This window comes from Oenanthe melanoleuca, chromosome Z (assembly GCF_029582105.1).
Source record: "Oenanthe melanoleuca isolate GR-GAL-2019-014 chromosome Z, OMel1.0, whole genome shotgun sequence".
Lineage (NCBI taxonomy): Eukaryota > Metazoa > Chordata > Aves > Passeriformes > Muscicapidae > Oenanthe > Oenanthe melanoleuca.
In genome coordinates this window covers 45,660,845-45,674,121 of record NC_079362.1, presented here as the reverse complement: position 1 = coordinate 45,674,121, position 13,277 = coordinate 45,660,845, and the positions used below count along the sequence as shown (strand labels likewise).

At 36.4% G+C, this 13,277-nt stretch overlaps 1 protein-coding gene across 2 annotated transcripts in view; it reads right to left on the bottom strand.

The window, feature by feature from the left end:
• ZDHHC21 (zinc finger DHHC-type palmitoyltransferase 21) overlaps positions 1 to 13,277 on the bottom strand; it is a 35,468-nt gene that overhangs the window by 8,906 nt on the left and 13,285 nt on the right. For both annotated transcript variants that reach the window (XM_056514471.1, XM_056514470.1), the window contains exon 7: positions 7,326 to 7,442. In XM_056514471.1, coding sequence (XP_056370446.1) covers positions 7,326 to 7,442 — 117 coding nt within the window. The remainder of the gene's footprint in view (positions 1 to 7,325; positions 7,443 to 13,277) is intronic.

Here is a 13,277-nt window from a genome sequence, read left to right as displayed (position 1 = left end):
GAAACACTGCAACAATAAAATACAAGTATCAACACTTTCAAAAGCTTCTAAGGGGAAAAATGTATGTGGTAGGCACCATATTGTGCACCAGACAGGCTTTTGAACAGTATTTTCCCTTCTATCCTTCCTAAAGAAAATAAAGGGAAATTCCTCTTTTCCACATCCAGAAAGTACTGATGCAACAGGATACTGGCATATCACTGTACACCATTCAAACAGTTAATTAACAGGAAACCCTGGTAGCATTAATTAAATTAATAAAGTCACTGTCCAGTTAGTTTATGATAATACGTCCTCTACCTTGCACAAAGGCCACATGGTATCTATTAAATTTATAAAAGCCTATCCATTAAATAGTTCTGCCCCAGAGAAACAAGTTAATTACTAAATAATTTCAATGAAAAATTTTTCACTGCAATACTAGCATAAATCACATTAAATCATATTTAATGGACCATAGTGGAAGAATTAAGAAAATTTCTTTTCTTCCACAGAAATAGTTTGTTAGAACATATGGAAAAATGAAAACACTGTTTAATGTTTGAGATAAAAAACAATCAAAGGTAATCCTTTAAAATTAGGGTTCAGATTAGTCTCTGCAAAGGATGCTGTTTAACTGAAACATCTGGTAGTGTTACGTTGAGAGACAGGCCTTTTTTAACTTTGGAAATGAGATTAGTAGATCAGTTATTTGTAAGTGTCCAAGTAATTTCTAATTATTTTATCTGGGTCACAGATAATCCGCTTTTACAGGGCTCCCACAATGACATCAGAGGATCACTGTTGAACTGATTATCCTGTTACCTTCCACCATCCATGGGAAGACTGGATTTTCCTTTTGTACAGAGAAAGAGAAAGAAGTGGCTGATTGCTTCAGACAGGTGGCAGCCAACAAAATAAAGAACACCACAGATCTTGAGAGGAAGAAAATCTCATATATGCAAAAAGAACCAGAAAGTCAACAAACTGAACACTTCTTAGCAGTGTCTGGCTCAATTTAAAAACGCACTAGATATGAACAAATATCAAAATAATCAGAAAAGCAATTGTTTAAAAAACAGCATGCCACATCATTTTTTTTTACATGTTCTAGAGTAATGCCTTGTAGGTCAAACATAACCAACAGAAGAATCCAACAGTATAAATAGAAAAACTGAGGTTTATCATAATTTAACTCTTAATGTATAAGACATAGAGAAGTAATTTTTAAAACTGAAATGGAATATGAGTGGGGGAAATATAAAAGGTAAGGCTAGTCTTCTACTGATAAACACATGAGCATCCTGGCTGTTCCACCTTTTTTAAGAAGACTGAATCAAAGCACTCTTTTTAAAAGAGCTCTGTACCTTCAACAACCATATATCAGAAATAATCTGGGGTTCATAAAACAGACTTTTTTCCCCTTGGTGAATTTATGCCTTTTCCTATGAACAAATTAACAAATAGGGTAGTTAAGGGATTTTTTTGAGGAAAATAAACATCTGTTACGTATAAACATGAAAGAAAAATTCTTTAAAAACATATGTCAAGAAAATATGTCTTGAGAAAGCAAGCAAGTTTCTGGGCATTATTTGATTTAGCTTCCCAATAAATTTTACTATTTCATATAATTACATGAAAAAAAAGCAAATGGAAATAAAAATCAGTAATACAGATACATCCCTCTCAATAAGTTTTTCCAGCCTAAGTGCAAAATACTCTTTTCTAGATAAACTTTGGTTTTGTCACTTCAAAATAATGTCATTAATAGGTGCGTGCAACTGGGGCACAAGACATACTGTCTGTATTTTTATTTTTGTTTTTTTTTAGGAGATTTTAGAACTTTCTGAAATGGATAAAGTGATAATTTACCTATAAATAATACTTCTACTTACAACAAATCACCAATAAAAACCTACATCTCTAACTTCATGGAGTTTTAAAGGGTCTATACTGGAGCTATCAAGTTATCCTGCAGCAATTCAGGCCAAGACTACTACAAGCAGTGAGAGGAGGTCTGAAGTAAAGAGTAACAACTATCTTTAAAATTGTTCCTTTCAGTAGGAGAGTAAAAAACTTGCACCCTTGTAAGCTGCAACTTCCAAAATTATTTTTGGGTGGGTTTTTTTTTGTTGTTTTTGGATTTTTTTTTTTTGGTGTTTTTTTTGTTTTTTTGGTTTTTTTTGTTTTGGTTTGGTTTGGTTTTTTTTGGTTTTTTTTTCGTTTTGTTTTGTTTTGTTGTTGTTGTTGTTGTTGTTGTTGTTGTTGTTTGTTTTACTTAAAAGTTTGTGTCCACTTTTCAAACAACATGATTTAAAAATCATGCTGCCTGAGAATGTAAGAACACAGCCTTCAGTTAAGGAACATAAATTTCCAGTTAAGTAATATAAAATTCAAAATTTCTCTACAAGAAATGACAGGGAATAGAGGAATGGTAAAGCAAGATACAGGCAGGCCTTCAACATAAATGCATGACCATTTTTGAAGTTACCTCTGATGGTGTTTAATTCATGGGTGAAACCAATTTTTTCCACCCAGTTCTTTAAAAACTTAAATATTTTAAGTAAGAATACTAATTGTTCATGAGATTTTAAAAGAAGTATCTTCTTCAGAGTGCTAGAGTTCCTAAACTAGGATTTTAAATTTCTCCCTATTTCACAGGCTTATGAATTAGAGAGAACCTAAATACTTCTCTTTCCAAAGTATCCAAATAAAACTTCCCCCAAGAGTAATGTAAAGTACATGCTAGAAAAAGTATCAAAATTCAGGATGATAACAAAATTAGAGGCAAATAAAGCTCGGAGAAAGCAATTGGAGAAGGAGGATGAAAAGAGCCATGTGCCCCTTCCAATAGAAGTGTGTTTCACATATGCTAGCTTCTAGGGAGAAAGCACTAATCCTGTATACAGAGGCCATCTCAGCTGCTCCCCTCTTCATCAGAACAATTCATGTCTGAAGTTCCTCTAAGGACAGTTTTTGCCAACCAGCTGTTCTCCACTCATTGCAGGAAGTCACCTCCTTTGCTCTTTGGCTTCTTGGACCTCCAAATGAGTTATGAATAGCCTTGTGCAAATGATATCCTAAAAGTGATACCACAATCACAGTGGTGGCAAACGCACTCAGAGAAATTACTGTCTGGTAAGTTGCTCTGTCTATTAATCACCTTATCAAGCACTACAGCCTCAAGAACATTGTCCCTGTAAGAGACAAATTTCAGTATACAACTTATGAAGTTTTCGGTTTTGCCAGAGAGTACATTTTTTCCAAGCACCTTGGTATCCACTGAACACACATGAAGCAGGGTAACAGCAGAATACACAAATATGCAGAATACATGCATATTTTTCTTAAAGACTTTTTAAAAATTGATCTGTTATAACCAAGGACAGTTACACAATGACAGGCACAGATCAGACAACTGTGCAACAAACCTGAATTTTGCAAAGTGTCAGTACACATGGCAGAGCACTTCACATGTACATCATAATGTGCTGCTTTGCTTTTCTGTTTTTAACTACTGCTCCATTCCAGAAAAACACAATGGAGGATATCAGATATATTCTTTCCATTATGTATTCAGCCACACATTTTACAACTTCTGAAAAAAATATATCAAAGAGGTGAAAATGCCAATCCTATGAAAACCTATGAAAAATTTTCTCATTCTTATGGTTTGTCAATCTAGCACTTAGCTCAATTCTAGCAGAGTATAATTCTGCTTCTAAAAATGCACACAAAGATTACATATGCAAATTTATTCTGCATATTTAACTTTATCTATCTTGGTGCTGTGGCAAAAGGATAAACCTCTATAAATATAAATACAAACCAAAATTATGTAATTTTTTTAATAAGCATGTTCAATACTCCTCGAAAAAATGGGTCTCCGCATTATTATTACTACGATGAAACAAAAGCTATTGGCTTAAATTCTGGAAAATTATGCTATGATGGTCAGGCAAGTTTACCTTATGAAGAATCAGGATGTCTCGTTACAAAAGGGTTAAAAGTTTGAAAAATCTTAGATTTATCTTTCTTTCCAAAAATTTTTTGCAGCACTTGAAATACAGGTAAATAGTAATGTTCAACACCAACGAACCTTAACCTGTAGGACTCATTCAGCAACAATTTGTACCCACCAAAGTTTAGACCACAGAGCTGCAATGATTATTGCCTCTACTATTTAAAAACAGCTTTTTTTTCCAGGAGCTGTGGAATTAATCATGGTGTATGTTAAACTGCATGAAGAGGCACAAGAGCCTGAACCACAAAAATGTGCATTACCATACATGTGTAAGAGCTGCTTCGCCTTTTCAAAAGGCCTATGCTGTTTTCCCTTGCACGCATCTCTAGGCAGCTTCAGCAATCACTGAAATTACTGCTTTCATGAATAGCTATAGAGCAATCCACATGACATGAAAGTTTTAACTGTGCATATCCATGCCTCCAAGCATCTTAAGTTTCTTCCAAGGTCCTTGTCCACACTATTATACTTTAATGATTGTGTTCTGCACTATTATACTTTAATGATTGTGTTCTGCTATTAAGTTTAGATCTATACCTTATACTAATCTCACTATTAATTCCATATTTAATATAGAGCTCATTTCAGATACAATTTGCCTAATTTACACAGGAAGGCTACATGCTGAACATTAACTCCAGCACAGTACACAGTGGAAACATCACTGCTTCTCACTGTTCATGGTTCATTGCTTCTATAGGGCTTGAATGTCCTGCATACTCAATGTGCTCAGCTTCTGGGTGGCCATACCAGTTTCGTTGTTTCCCTACTTTACCACCAAAGGCAGGTATTTTGGGAGCCTGCAAAAAAACCGGTAACTTACCTGCTACCCTCTCCTCTTCTGCCTTTTCCAGTTGCTAGCCAAACCTTCAGTGCTTATGCAGGAAGAAAGTCCACACTACAACACTGGCAATCAAAACCCATTTGTACAGAAAGAGTTTCTGACACCACTTGTACACTAAGCACAACCACACCAAACAGACTTGCTTTGTTTGTTTGAAGTCTGACTGGCTGTTGCCAAGCAGATTTCCTCAAAATTACTGTATTGTTCATTCTTGCTAATTCTGTATTTACAAAGAAAGGAATGAAAAGGAGGAAGACAAATGTGCTGCTGGTATGAAATGCTCTGAGTGGGGGATGGACTACACGACCTACATTCTTCAGTGAGTCAATGCAACAGCATCCACATAGTGTGAAAGAATTAATTAATGACTGGAGATATACCAGTAATGGATTTCTACTTCCCCATCAAGCCTAAAAACTTGTCCATGTGACAATACCCCTTCGCTACTGGGGGGAATAGGTAAGGTGCAGCGAGAGGCCTTAATGAATATCTGTATTTTTCAGCAACTGCCTCTCACAGACCATCCACATCCACAATTACTATAGCATGCCTGTTTCACATTTTGGCAACAACAACTGAAAAGAGTGTCCAGGCACACTGCAGCTCAGTCATTATGACTTCAGCAGAAAAACGGACTTAAAAATGCTATTACCCCACACCTGCTCCAGAGTAGCTGCAGCTCTGTAAGCAAAGGTACTTCACAGTATACTACACAACTGACAGAGAAAGGAAAGACTTTACAGCAGCTTATAAATAGAGTGCAGTGGTGGCAGCAGCCTGAAAGTGTTAAGGCTCAGGACAGTGAAGTTACAACTGGGCATTCATGCCTGTTGCAGTGGCAGTGCAGTTAGTATCCTGTGTCAGAACAGAAACAGCCCAGGTTTCAGGTATATCTGAGAGACATAGGTTCAGTCTAAGAGGTCTTATTTCACATCCAGTAATAGTATCTGAATGGATGCTCATGATCACTGTTAAAATTTAGTCCAGCTTCTGGCAGCACACAGAATAGAATGATAAACTTAGGGTCTGTTCCTTGTTTTCTTCTATATCCTATCTGTGGTTTAGTGCAGAACTGATCAGATAGGTTTTCTGATCCTTCTCATATATATATATATATATCCATTTAACAGAAACTGAAAAGACATTCATATTTCAATAGCTGAACAATTACTAAGTTTCTGTCTCTGTCTCACCTCTTACTGGTGAGCAGAATTCACTTCAGCCAGAAAACCACCATAGTGGTGATCTAGAAAAACATCCCAGCTCCAGATGATGCAGACATAAAGACAACATTTAAACAGGGGAAAGAAAACCTGTCAGCAAGACCCTGGAACAGAAATCAGGCATACAGTAAAGGTGCACAAAGGTAAATCTGCTGACCTGGGGGTTGAGAGTAAGCACAAAATGCATTATGGCAGAGTAGCTGGAGAATGGTAATAATAACTATCATGACAGGAAAAGCAAAACGCAGTAAACATGAAAAGATAATATAGCAAAATCAAAAAGCAGTATTATTTCTTTATCTAACATAATTAAAAATTACACTATAATGTTTTTCCTTTATTCCATACAAATGAATTACACAATACAATTGAGAGGTTTTCTATTATGTACCTACAAAAGTTAATACTGTGAAAACATTCATAATTCCAAAATTAAATCTCAGGCAGATCTCCAACAGTTGTAGCCACAAAGATGCTGCTGTCTTGTACATTATTGTCTTAAAAAAAAACATTCAGCAGGCAAGATCATAGGCTCTTTCAACATGTACATACCAAAAAATGTACTCTCTCTGTTGTGTAGAACAATATTTTAATCATTTGCATGGATTCTCAAGATAACTTTAAAGAATTTGTTGGAAGCTATTAACTTCTAATGTACAGAACAGGATGTTATGCCAAAAAAAGCTTGTTTCTTGTACGTATTTATTACAATTTATAACAAATTCATTTAACTGGAAAATTTTTCCATGCAGAGGATTTTTTTTTCTGTATATCTAAATACATAATACACATCTGGACTGTAAACTGCACATTATTACATTCCACAGTTTAGAAAATAAAAATATTAACATAAGCATATCTATCAAAATATTTAACAAAGATGATGTGTTATCAGAATTTAATTTACCAGTTAGCCTCACTGTCACATAATTTTGACCAGGGCACACAAGAGTTTAAAATAAAAACAAAAATCAACTACATACTCTGTACACCGAGCAATTCCAGGACAAGGTATGAGTTTATTTAACTAAAACAAATCAGGAAATTGACTTGATGGTGGAATTATTAGACATTTGTTTGTTAGAGAGCTTCTTAGATTTCATTGGTGTCAAGTGGCTTGACAGACCACATATCAAACAAGTGCCTCACAGTGCAAGCATTTTTGTAGTCCTTCCTGAAATGCAATCTGCTTTTCTGCTTTGACTAATTGTACTGAAAATAAAACTAATATATACTTCTGAAATTAGATACTTACAGTGAAAATACCAATTAGCTGAGTGTAAAAGAGTCGGCTTATTCCACCTAATATTATTAGACCCATGAAGGCAGATATTCTTAGGAGAGCAAGTTCATGTCTAAATACAAACACGTCCTAGAACAAGACAGAAAGAAGAGAGAGACTTTAGCAGTCACAAATTAATTAAAGTCTTCAAACCAAGTGGAAATACTAGGTAAGAGTTGTAAGTGGTGTTCTCAAAGCCTTAAATCTAAAGGTAAATAATGGATTTTGAGCAACATTGCACATCATTGATATATTTATTTATGTTATAAAAGCAGAAACCAATGATCTTTTCTTTATACATGTTAACAATTAGAGGTTTAATTTTAATGAGAGACAGTTAAAAAACTCCTTCAAGTAGTTAAGGTTTTGGGAATAGATCAAGCTCAAAAGGGGTTATTTCTGAATCTTCCATCTCAAACTGTGACAGATTACTACACACAAGCTATATAATACAGAAAAACTACTCTGTTAAACAGTCTGATTTACTAAGACTCTTATACCTTGGCTACCAGGCACAGAATACTTCCTTTTTATATCATCTTTTCTGAAAGAAAATAAACAACATTCCAAGACTGACACTTCAAGATTATACCTACAAAGTCCAAGTATCTGTACTAGATTGTTCTCACTGTAGTGCTGTCTATTATCCAACACAAACTTATCTACAACTTCGAAATTTTGGCCTTGAGTGGATTACTGCCACTTTGGATAACAGTGAGCAGTACAGATGCTTCAGTGTACACAGGAATATGGATGTGTTTGATCAGTTGCATTGGAAAGTCTGTTCTCATCCAGCAGAAAACATGAAAAGCATTACAGAGTGTTATTTAATGTCTTAAAAGGATAGAGCACCTTATTTTTTATCACAGGAGAACATTTTTACATTGCAGTTACATTAGGTGAACGGTAAGTTCAAACCTCATTCTCTTATTTTTAAGTTACAATTACATTCTCAACAATGTATTTTGAATACACACATCTGTTTTTTCACTTACAAAAGCTAGATCCTGGCAAGAAAGTATTAAAACCTTACAGTAAACCTGAAATCACAACCAGAATATAGAAGAGAACTGAATGAAAAACCGAACAAAAAAAAAAGAAACAAAACAAAAAAATACCCCGACCAACCACCAAAACAACAACAAAAAAAACCCCAAAACACTACTTATGTTCAACCACTAGAACTTGAGAAAGAGGAATACTGGGCTCTAATTAAACAGAGAATATATAAAGCAAATTATGTTTAGCAAAAAAAAAAAATCTGATTTTTCATTTATGCAATTTCCATGAAGGTTCAAAATATAAACCTGGGAAAAAAAGTTTAAACTAAAGCTGTGAAGAAAGTCAGTATTTAATGAACAAGTAGAAATCATTAGTCAAGCAGCTAAGACCAAAAAAAGACCCCAAAAGTCTTTTTGGAGTGATTGTAACAGTGCATCCCCCTCCCCTACTTTGTTAATACAGGCCTTTCTTGCTGCTGTAGAAAATATATTAATTTCCATTTCTTTTAACTCTTCTTACTCATTTAAGGAGCTAATTCAAAGATAAATCAACTCAAAAGTAGTCATACTATTCTTTATTTCCCTTTCCATTAGCTAATGAAAGCTTTAAAGAAAAGCAAGGTAAGACACAACTTCTACTAGCTGTAAAATACTACCTCTTCACATCTTCATTGATATGTTTTATTATATTAGAAAGGTTTTGATGTATTCAAGCTCAACTTCACAGAAAACAGTAAAATGTAAGAGAAGAGTGCCAACAGCAAAGTTACATTCTGAATCTAGCATGACAGACATCCCCATTAGCACCCCCTGCAAATTCAATTTAGAAGAGTTCCTTCTCTTGAACAGTGTTTTCAGCATAAAAAAAATACATCACCAAAAACATGGTAAAAGAAAATCCTAGTATACAAAAGAAAAGCTGCAGTTTCATCTGACTCTTTTAACCCACATTAAACTAGATGTACAAAAAAAGGATAGACCTTTTACTCTAATGGTCACATAATCACAGAATCACTGTATGGTCTGCATTGCAAAGGACCTTAAAGATCACTTAGTCCCAACTCCCCTGCTGTGGATGGGATACCTTTCACTACAGCAGGTTGCTCAGACCTCCACCAAATCTGGCCTTAAGCATTTCCAGGGGTAGAGCATCCATAAATTCTCTAGGCAAGTTTTTCCAGTGCCTCCTTAGCCCCTGAGTAAAGAACTTCTTAATACATAATCTCAACCTACTGTCAGTTTGAGGCCATTCCCCCCTTGTCCTGCCACTGCATGCTCCTGTAAATAGAAGCTCTCTATCTCTCTTGTGGGATTCCCTCAGGTAATAGAAGTCTTCTCTTTTCTGGGATGAACAAACCCAAATCACAGAATCAGATGATTAGGGTTGAAAGGGACCTCAGGAAATCCATCAGTCCAAGCCCCCTGCCAAAGCAGGGTCACCTAGAGCAGGTGGAACAACAATGCATCCAGGTGGATTTTGAGTGTCTCCAGAGAGGCTCAACAACCTCCCTCGTCAGCTGTTCCAGTGTTTTGCCATCCTCAGCATAAAGAAGTTCTGCCTCATGTTGCATGTCTTCTGCTTTAGTTAACTGCACCACAACCAGTTGTTGGGCACCACTGAAAAGAGTCTGGCACCATCTTCCTGATACTCACCTTTGAGGTATTTCTATGATGAGATCCCCTCTCAGTGCTCTCTTCCCCAGACCAAACAGACCCAGCTCCAGCTCCCAGAGTCTCTCCTCACAAGAGAGAAGCTCCAGACCCCTGATCATCCTCGTGGCTCTCCACTGGACCCTCTCCAGCAGCTCCTTGTCTCTCTTGTGCTGAGGAGCCCAGAACTGGTCACAGCACTCCAGGTGTGGCCTCACCAGGGCTGAGTAGAGGGGAGGGATCACCTCCCTCCTCCTGCTGGCCACACTTCCCAGAGCAGCCCAGGATCCCCTTGGCCCTCCTGGCCACAGGGGCACTGACAGCTCATGGACAGCTTGTGATGCACCAGGAGCCCCAGGTCCTTCTCCACAGAGCTGCTCTGCAGGAGCTCAGCCCCAGCCTGTGCTGGCACTTGGGGCTGCTCCTCCCCAGGTGCAGGACCTGGCACTTGCCCTTGTTGAGCCTCATCAGGTTTCTCTCTGCCCAACCCTCCAGCTGATCCAGGTCCCATGGAATGGCAGCAGAGCCTTCAGGTGGATCAGCCACTCTCCCCAGTTTAGTGTCACCAGCAAACTCTCTGTGGGTGCATTCAATCCCTTCCTCCAGGTCATTGATAAACAAATTGAGTAAGATTGGTCCCAGTATTGATCCCTTGGGAATACCACTGACTGCAATGTGCCATCTGTTACCAGGTTACCCATCTGATTTCAGCAGCAGCCCCACATTTTCCCTAATCTTTCTTTTGCTGCTGATGCATTTGTAGATGCCCTTCTAGTGGTCCTTGATATTCCTTGACAGACCAAATTCCAACAGGCATTCTTTCCTTGTTGCATCCCTGCATAACCTGTCAATACTCCTAAATTCCTCCCATATGCCCTCTCTTTATTTCTACATCCCCAGCAAATGAATTTCTAAGCAATTATGAACTGGAAATCAATATTGGGTTCTCAAATCTGTACAAACAGAACAACTTTTTCTATAGAAAACCAAAGTATACTCAGTAACTGAGTGTTTTGGTAATTAGACTCTAATAATACAATGACTCACAAAATTCTACCCCTACAATGAATGCCACTGCTGACTGGGACAACAGCTACCATGGCTTTATACTATTATAGAAGAGAGATGTCAAAAAAAACAGAGGGTCCAGCTCTAGACTGTAGTCCATTTATAAGATCACTGCTTCCAAATTCAACTCATTTTGTACCCCACCAGCCACAACAACAAAAAAAGCTCAAAAACATGTAACAAGTCCCTGTCTTGTGCATTATTGTGTAATTGTTTTCATGGATTTATAGTATTCCTTTAAAGCAGCACACTGTACTGAGGACAGAGCGTTCAGAAGGAAACACAGGACTATTGTATCTGTTCCAGAAGAGCTTTTCTTCATAATTTTTCATTTACAATGGAAGATTAATTTTATTCATTCTTTATTCTTTACTGAAATATGACACACTCAGAGATTATTATACAAGAAAATACATAAAGAGACCCCTTTTTTTCTTGCAGAACAATATTTTGTGTAATACATGATAACCTGCTTGTCTGTGCTCAGCTGTAAATGCCTGGGATGTCTGTCCAAGCCTGCTGATGAAGTCAGTCTATCCACTTGGCTATCACAAAAACATTATATAATACAAAAGAAAGCCAGGTTTTCGAGAAAGCAACTAAAAAATACAGACTGCAGATTTTGCAGGAAGAAAGCAGAAGGATTTCATTCAGTATTAGAACTATGTAACTATATATATAACTATACTGTGGGAGAGCAGGGTTGGGTTGGTTTTGCAGAATGCGGAGAAGGAAAATTTTGATGTTTTCATTTTTTAAAAAACTCTCCCAACCCATACATAATTTTATGATTCTAAGAGAAAAAGTTTCCTTTAGACTCTCTTTAAAGTATAAATGGACTTTACATGATACATATTTCCAGATTTTAATTAACATTAGTCAATGCATAATATTAATATTACGGCAAAAATCCTTTTCCAAAGTCAGATGATTTGTAATTGCAGAAACAGGAACAAAATAAAAACTAAACCAGAGCAAAGTGGCCTAGGTTTTTTTATGTCAGGAGGTTTGGCTATGACAATTATTGTAGCAACATTTCTAGCAAACAGAATGTATCAGCAGAATTTCTTTTGCTTAAAAGATTAAAAGCCTTCTATAAATAAGGTAAAATATACTGCCAAAGCATTAACTTTTGCAATTTGACCAGCTGTATCTAGAATCTGTGCCAGCACAGCCAAGGAAAAAGCAACTATGCAGTGATAAGAAATATAGTATTTATTCTTCTCATCTCACTATTCACAAGATTGACTACTTCCTAAAAGATACAGGCTTCCTGACATTTTTTCATGAAGATGTAAAATTAAGACTATTCCTGTGGTAACCTCTGAAAATCACCAAAGCTTTCAGAAGAACTAATAAGCTGATTTTATTTGAACAATATATTTTTCTTGTGCTATCATCTCACATAATCAATTTAATTACCATCTTCTTTATTTCTAGCAGTAATTGCACTCCTCCTGCTGGACAAATAGAGGCAACAACCATAACCCACCTTCCAGCACTGTATCAGTTACAACAACCAAGACTACTATGAAGCAATTTTCTGCAGTAAGAGGTGAAGCTGAAAGATTACATTTCCACAAAATGGCTTTCTCCATTACTTTCAGAGCTATCACCCTTAACTCAGAATAGTTAATTAAAAATTTTGGGGGTCTTCTTTCTTGCCCTTTAAAAATAAAAACATCAGTTTTAGTTCAGAAAGAGACACTAACATGCTGATCAAATTTTCACAATGCATTAATCAGTGCTGTAATAAAATTGTTATTTCACAATAGCACTAAAATCAATTTTAATTCTACAGCTTCTGTGTTTTGTACTATTATATATTTGAAGAATAAAAATTTAGATAAAGGCACACTGCCAAAAAATTCAGAAGTATTTTTAATGAGCAAGAATAAGCTTATTCCAGATGGCTGTTCAAAAAAAAATATCCAGTTCTTTGAATCTGTGCTAAACACTAGCTCCTGTCAATTCAGAAAATGTAATTTCTCAGTTATAGCCAAAAATTCAACAAAGAACAGTGCTTTTGTGAAAGGCTGAAGGCACTGCACTCTCTGGAATGCTGTGGTACTTCAGCTTTAATGGATATAGGAAGACAAAAAGAATCCTGCAGGATGCTTGCCTAAAACTCTACTACTAAGTCAATCTTCTCACCAGTCCTGTTCATTTGGTGTCAAAAAGTCGTAGTTCTGACAAATTATTCTGT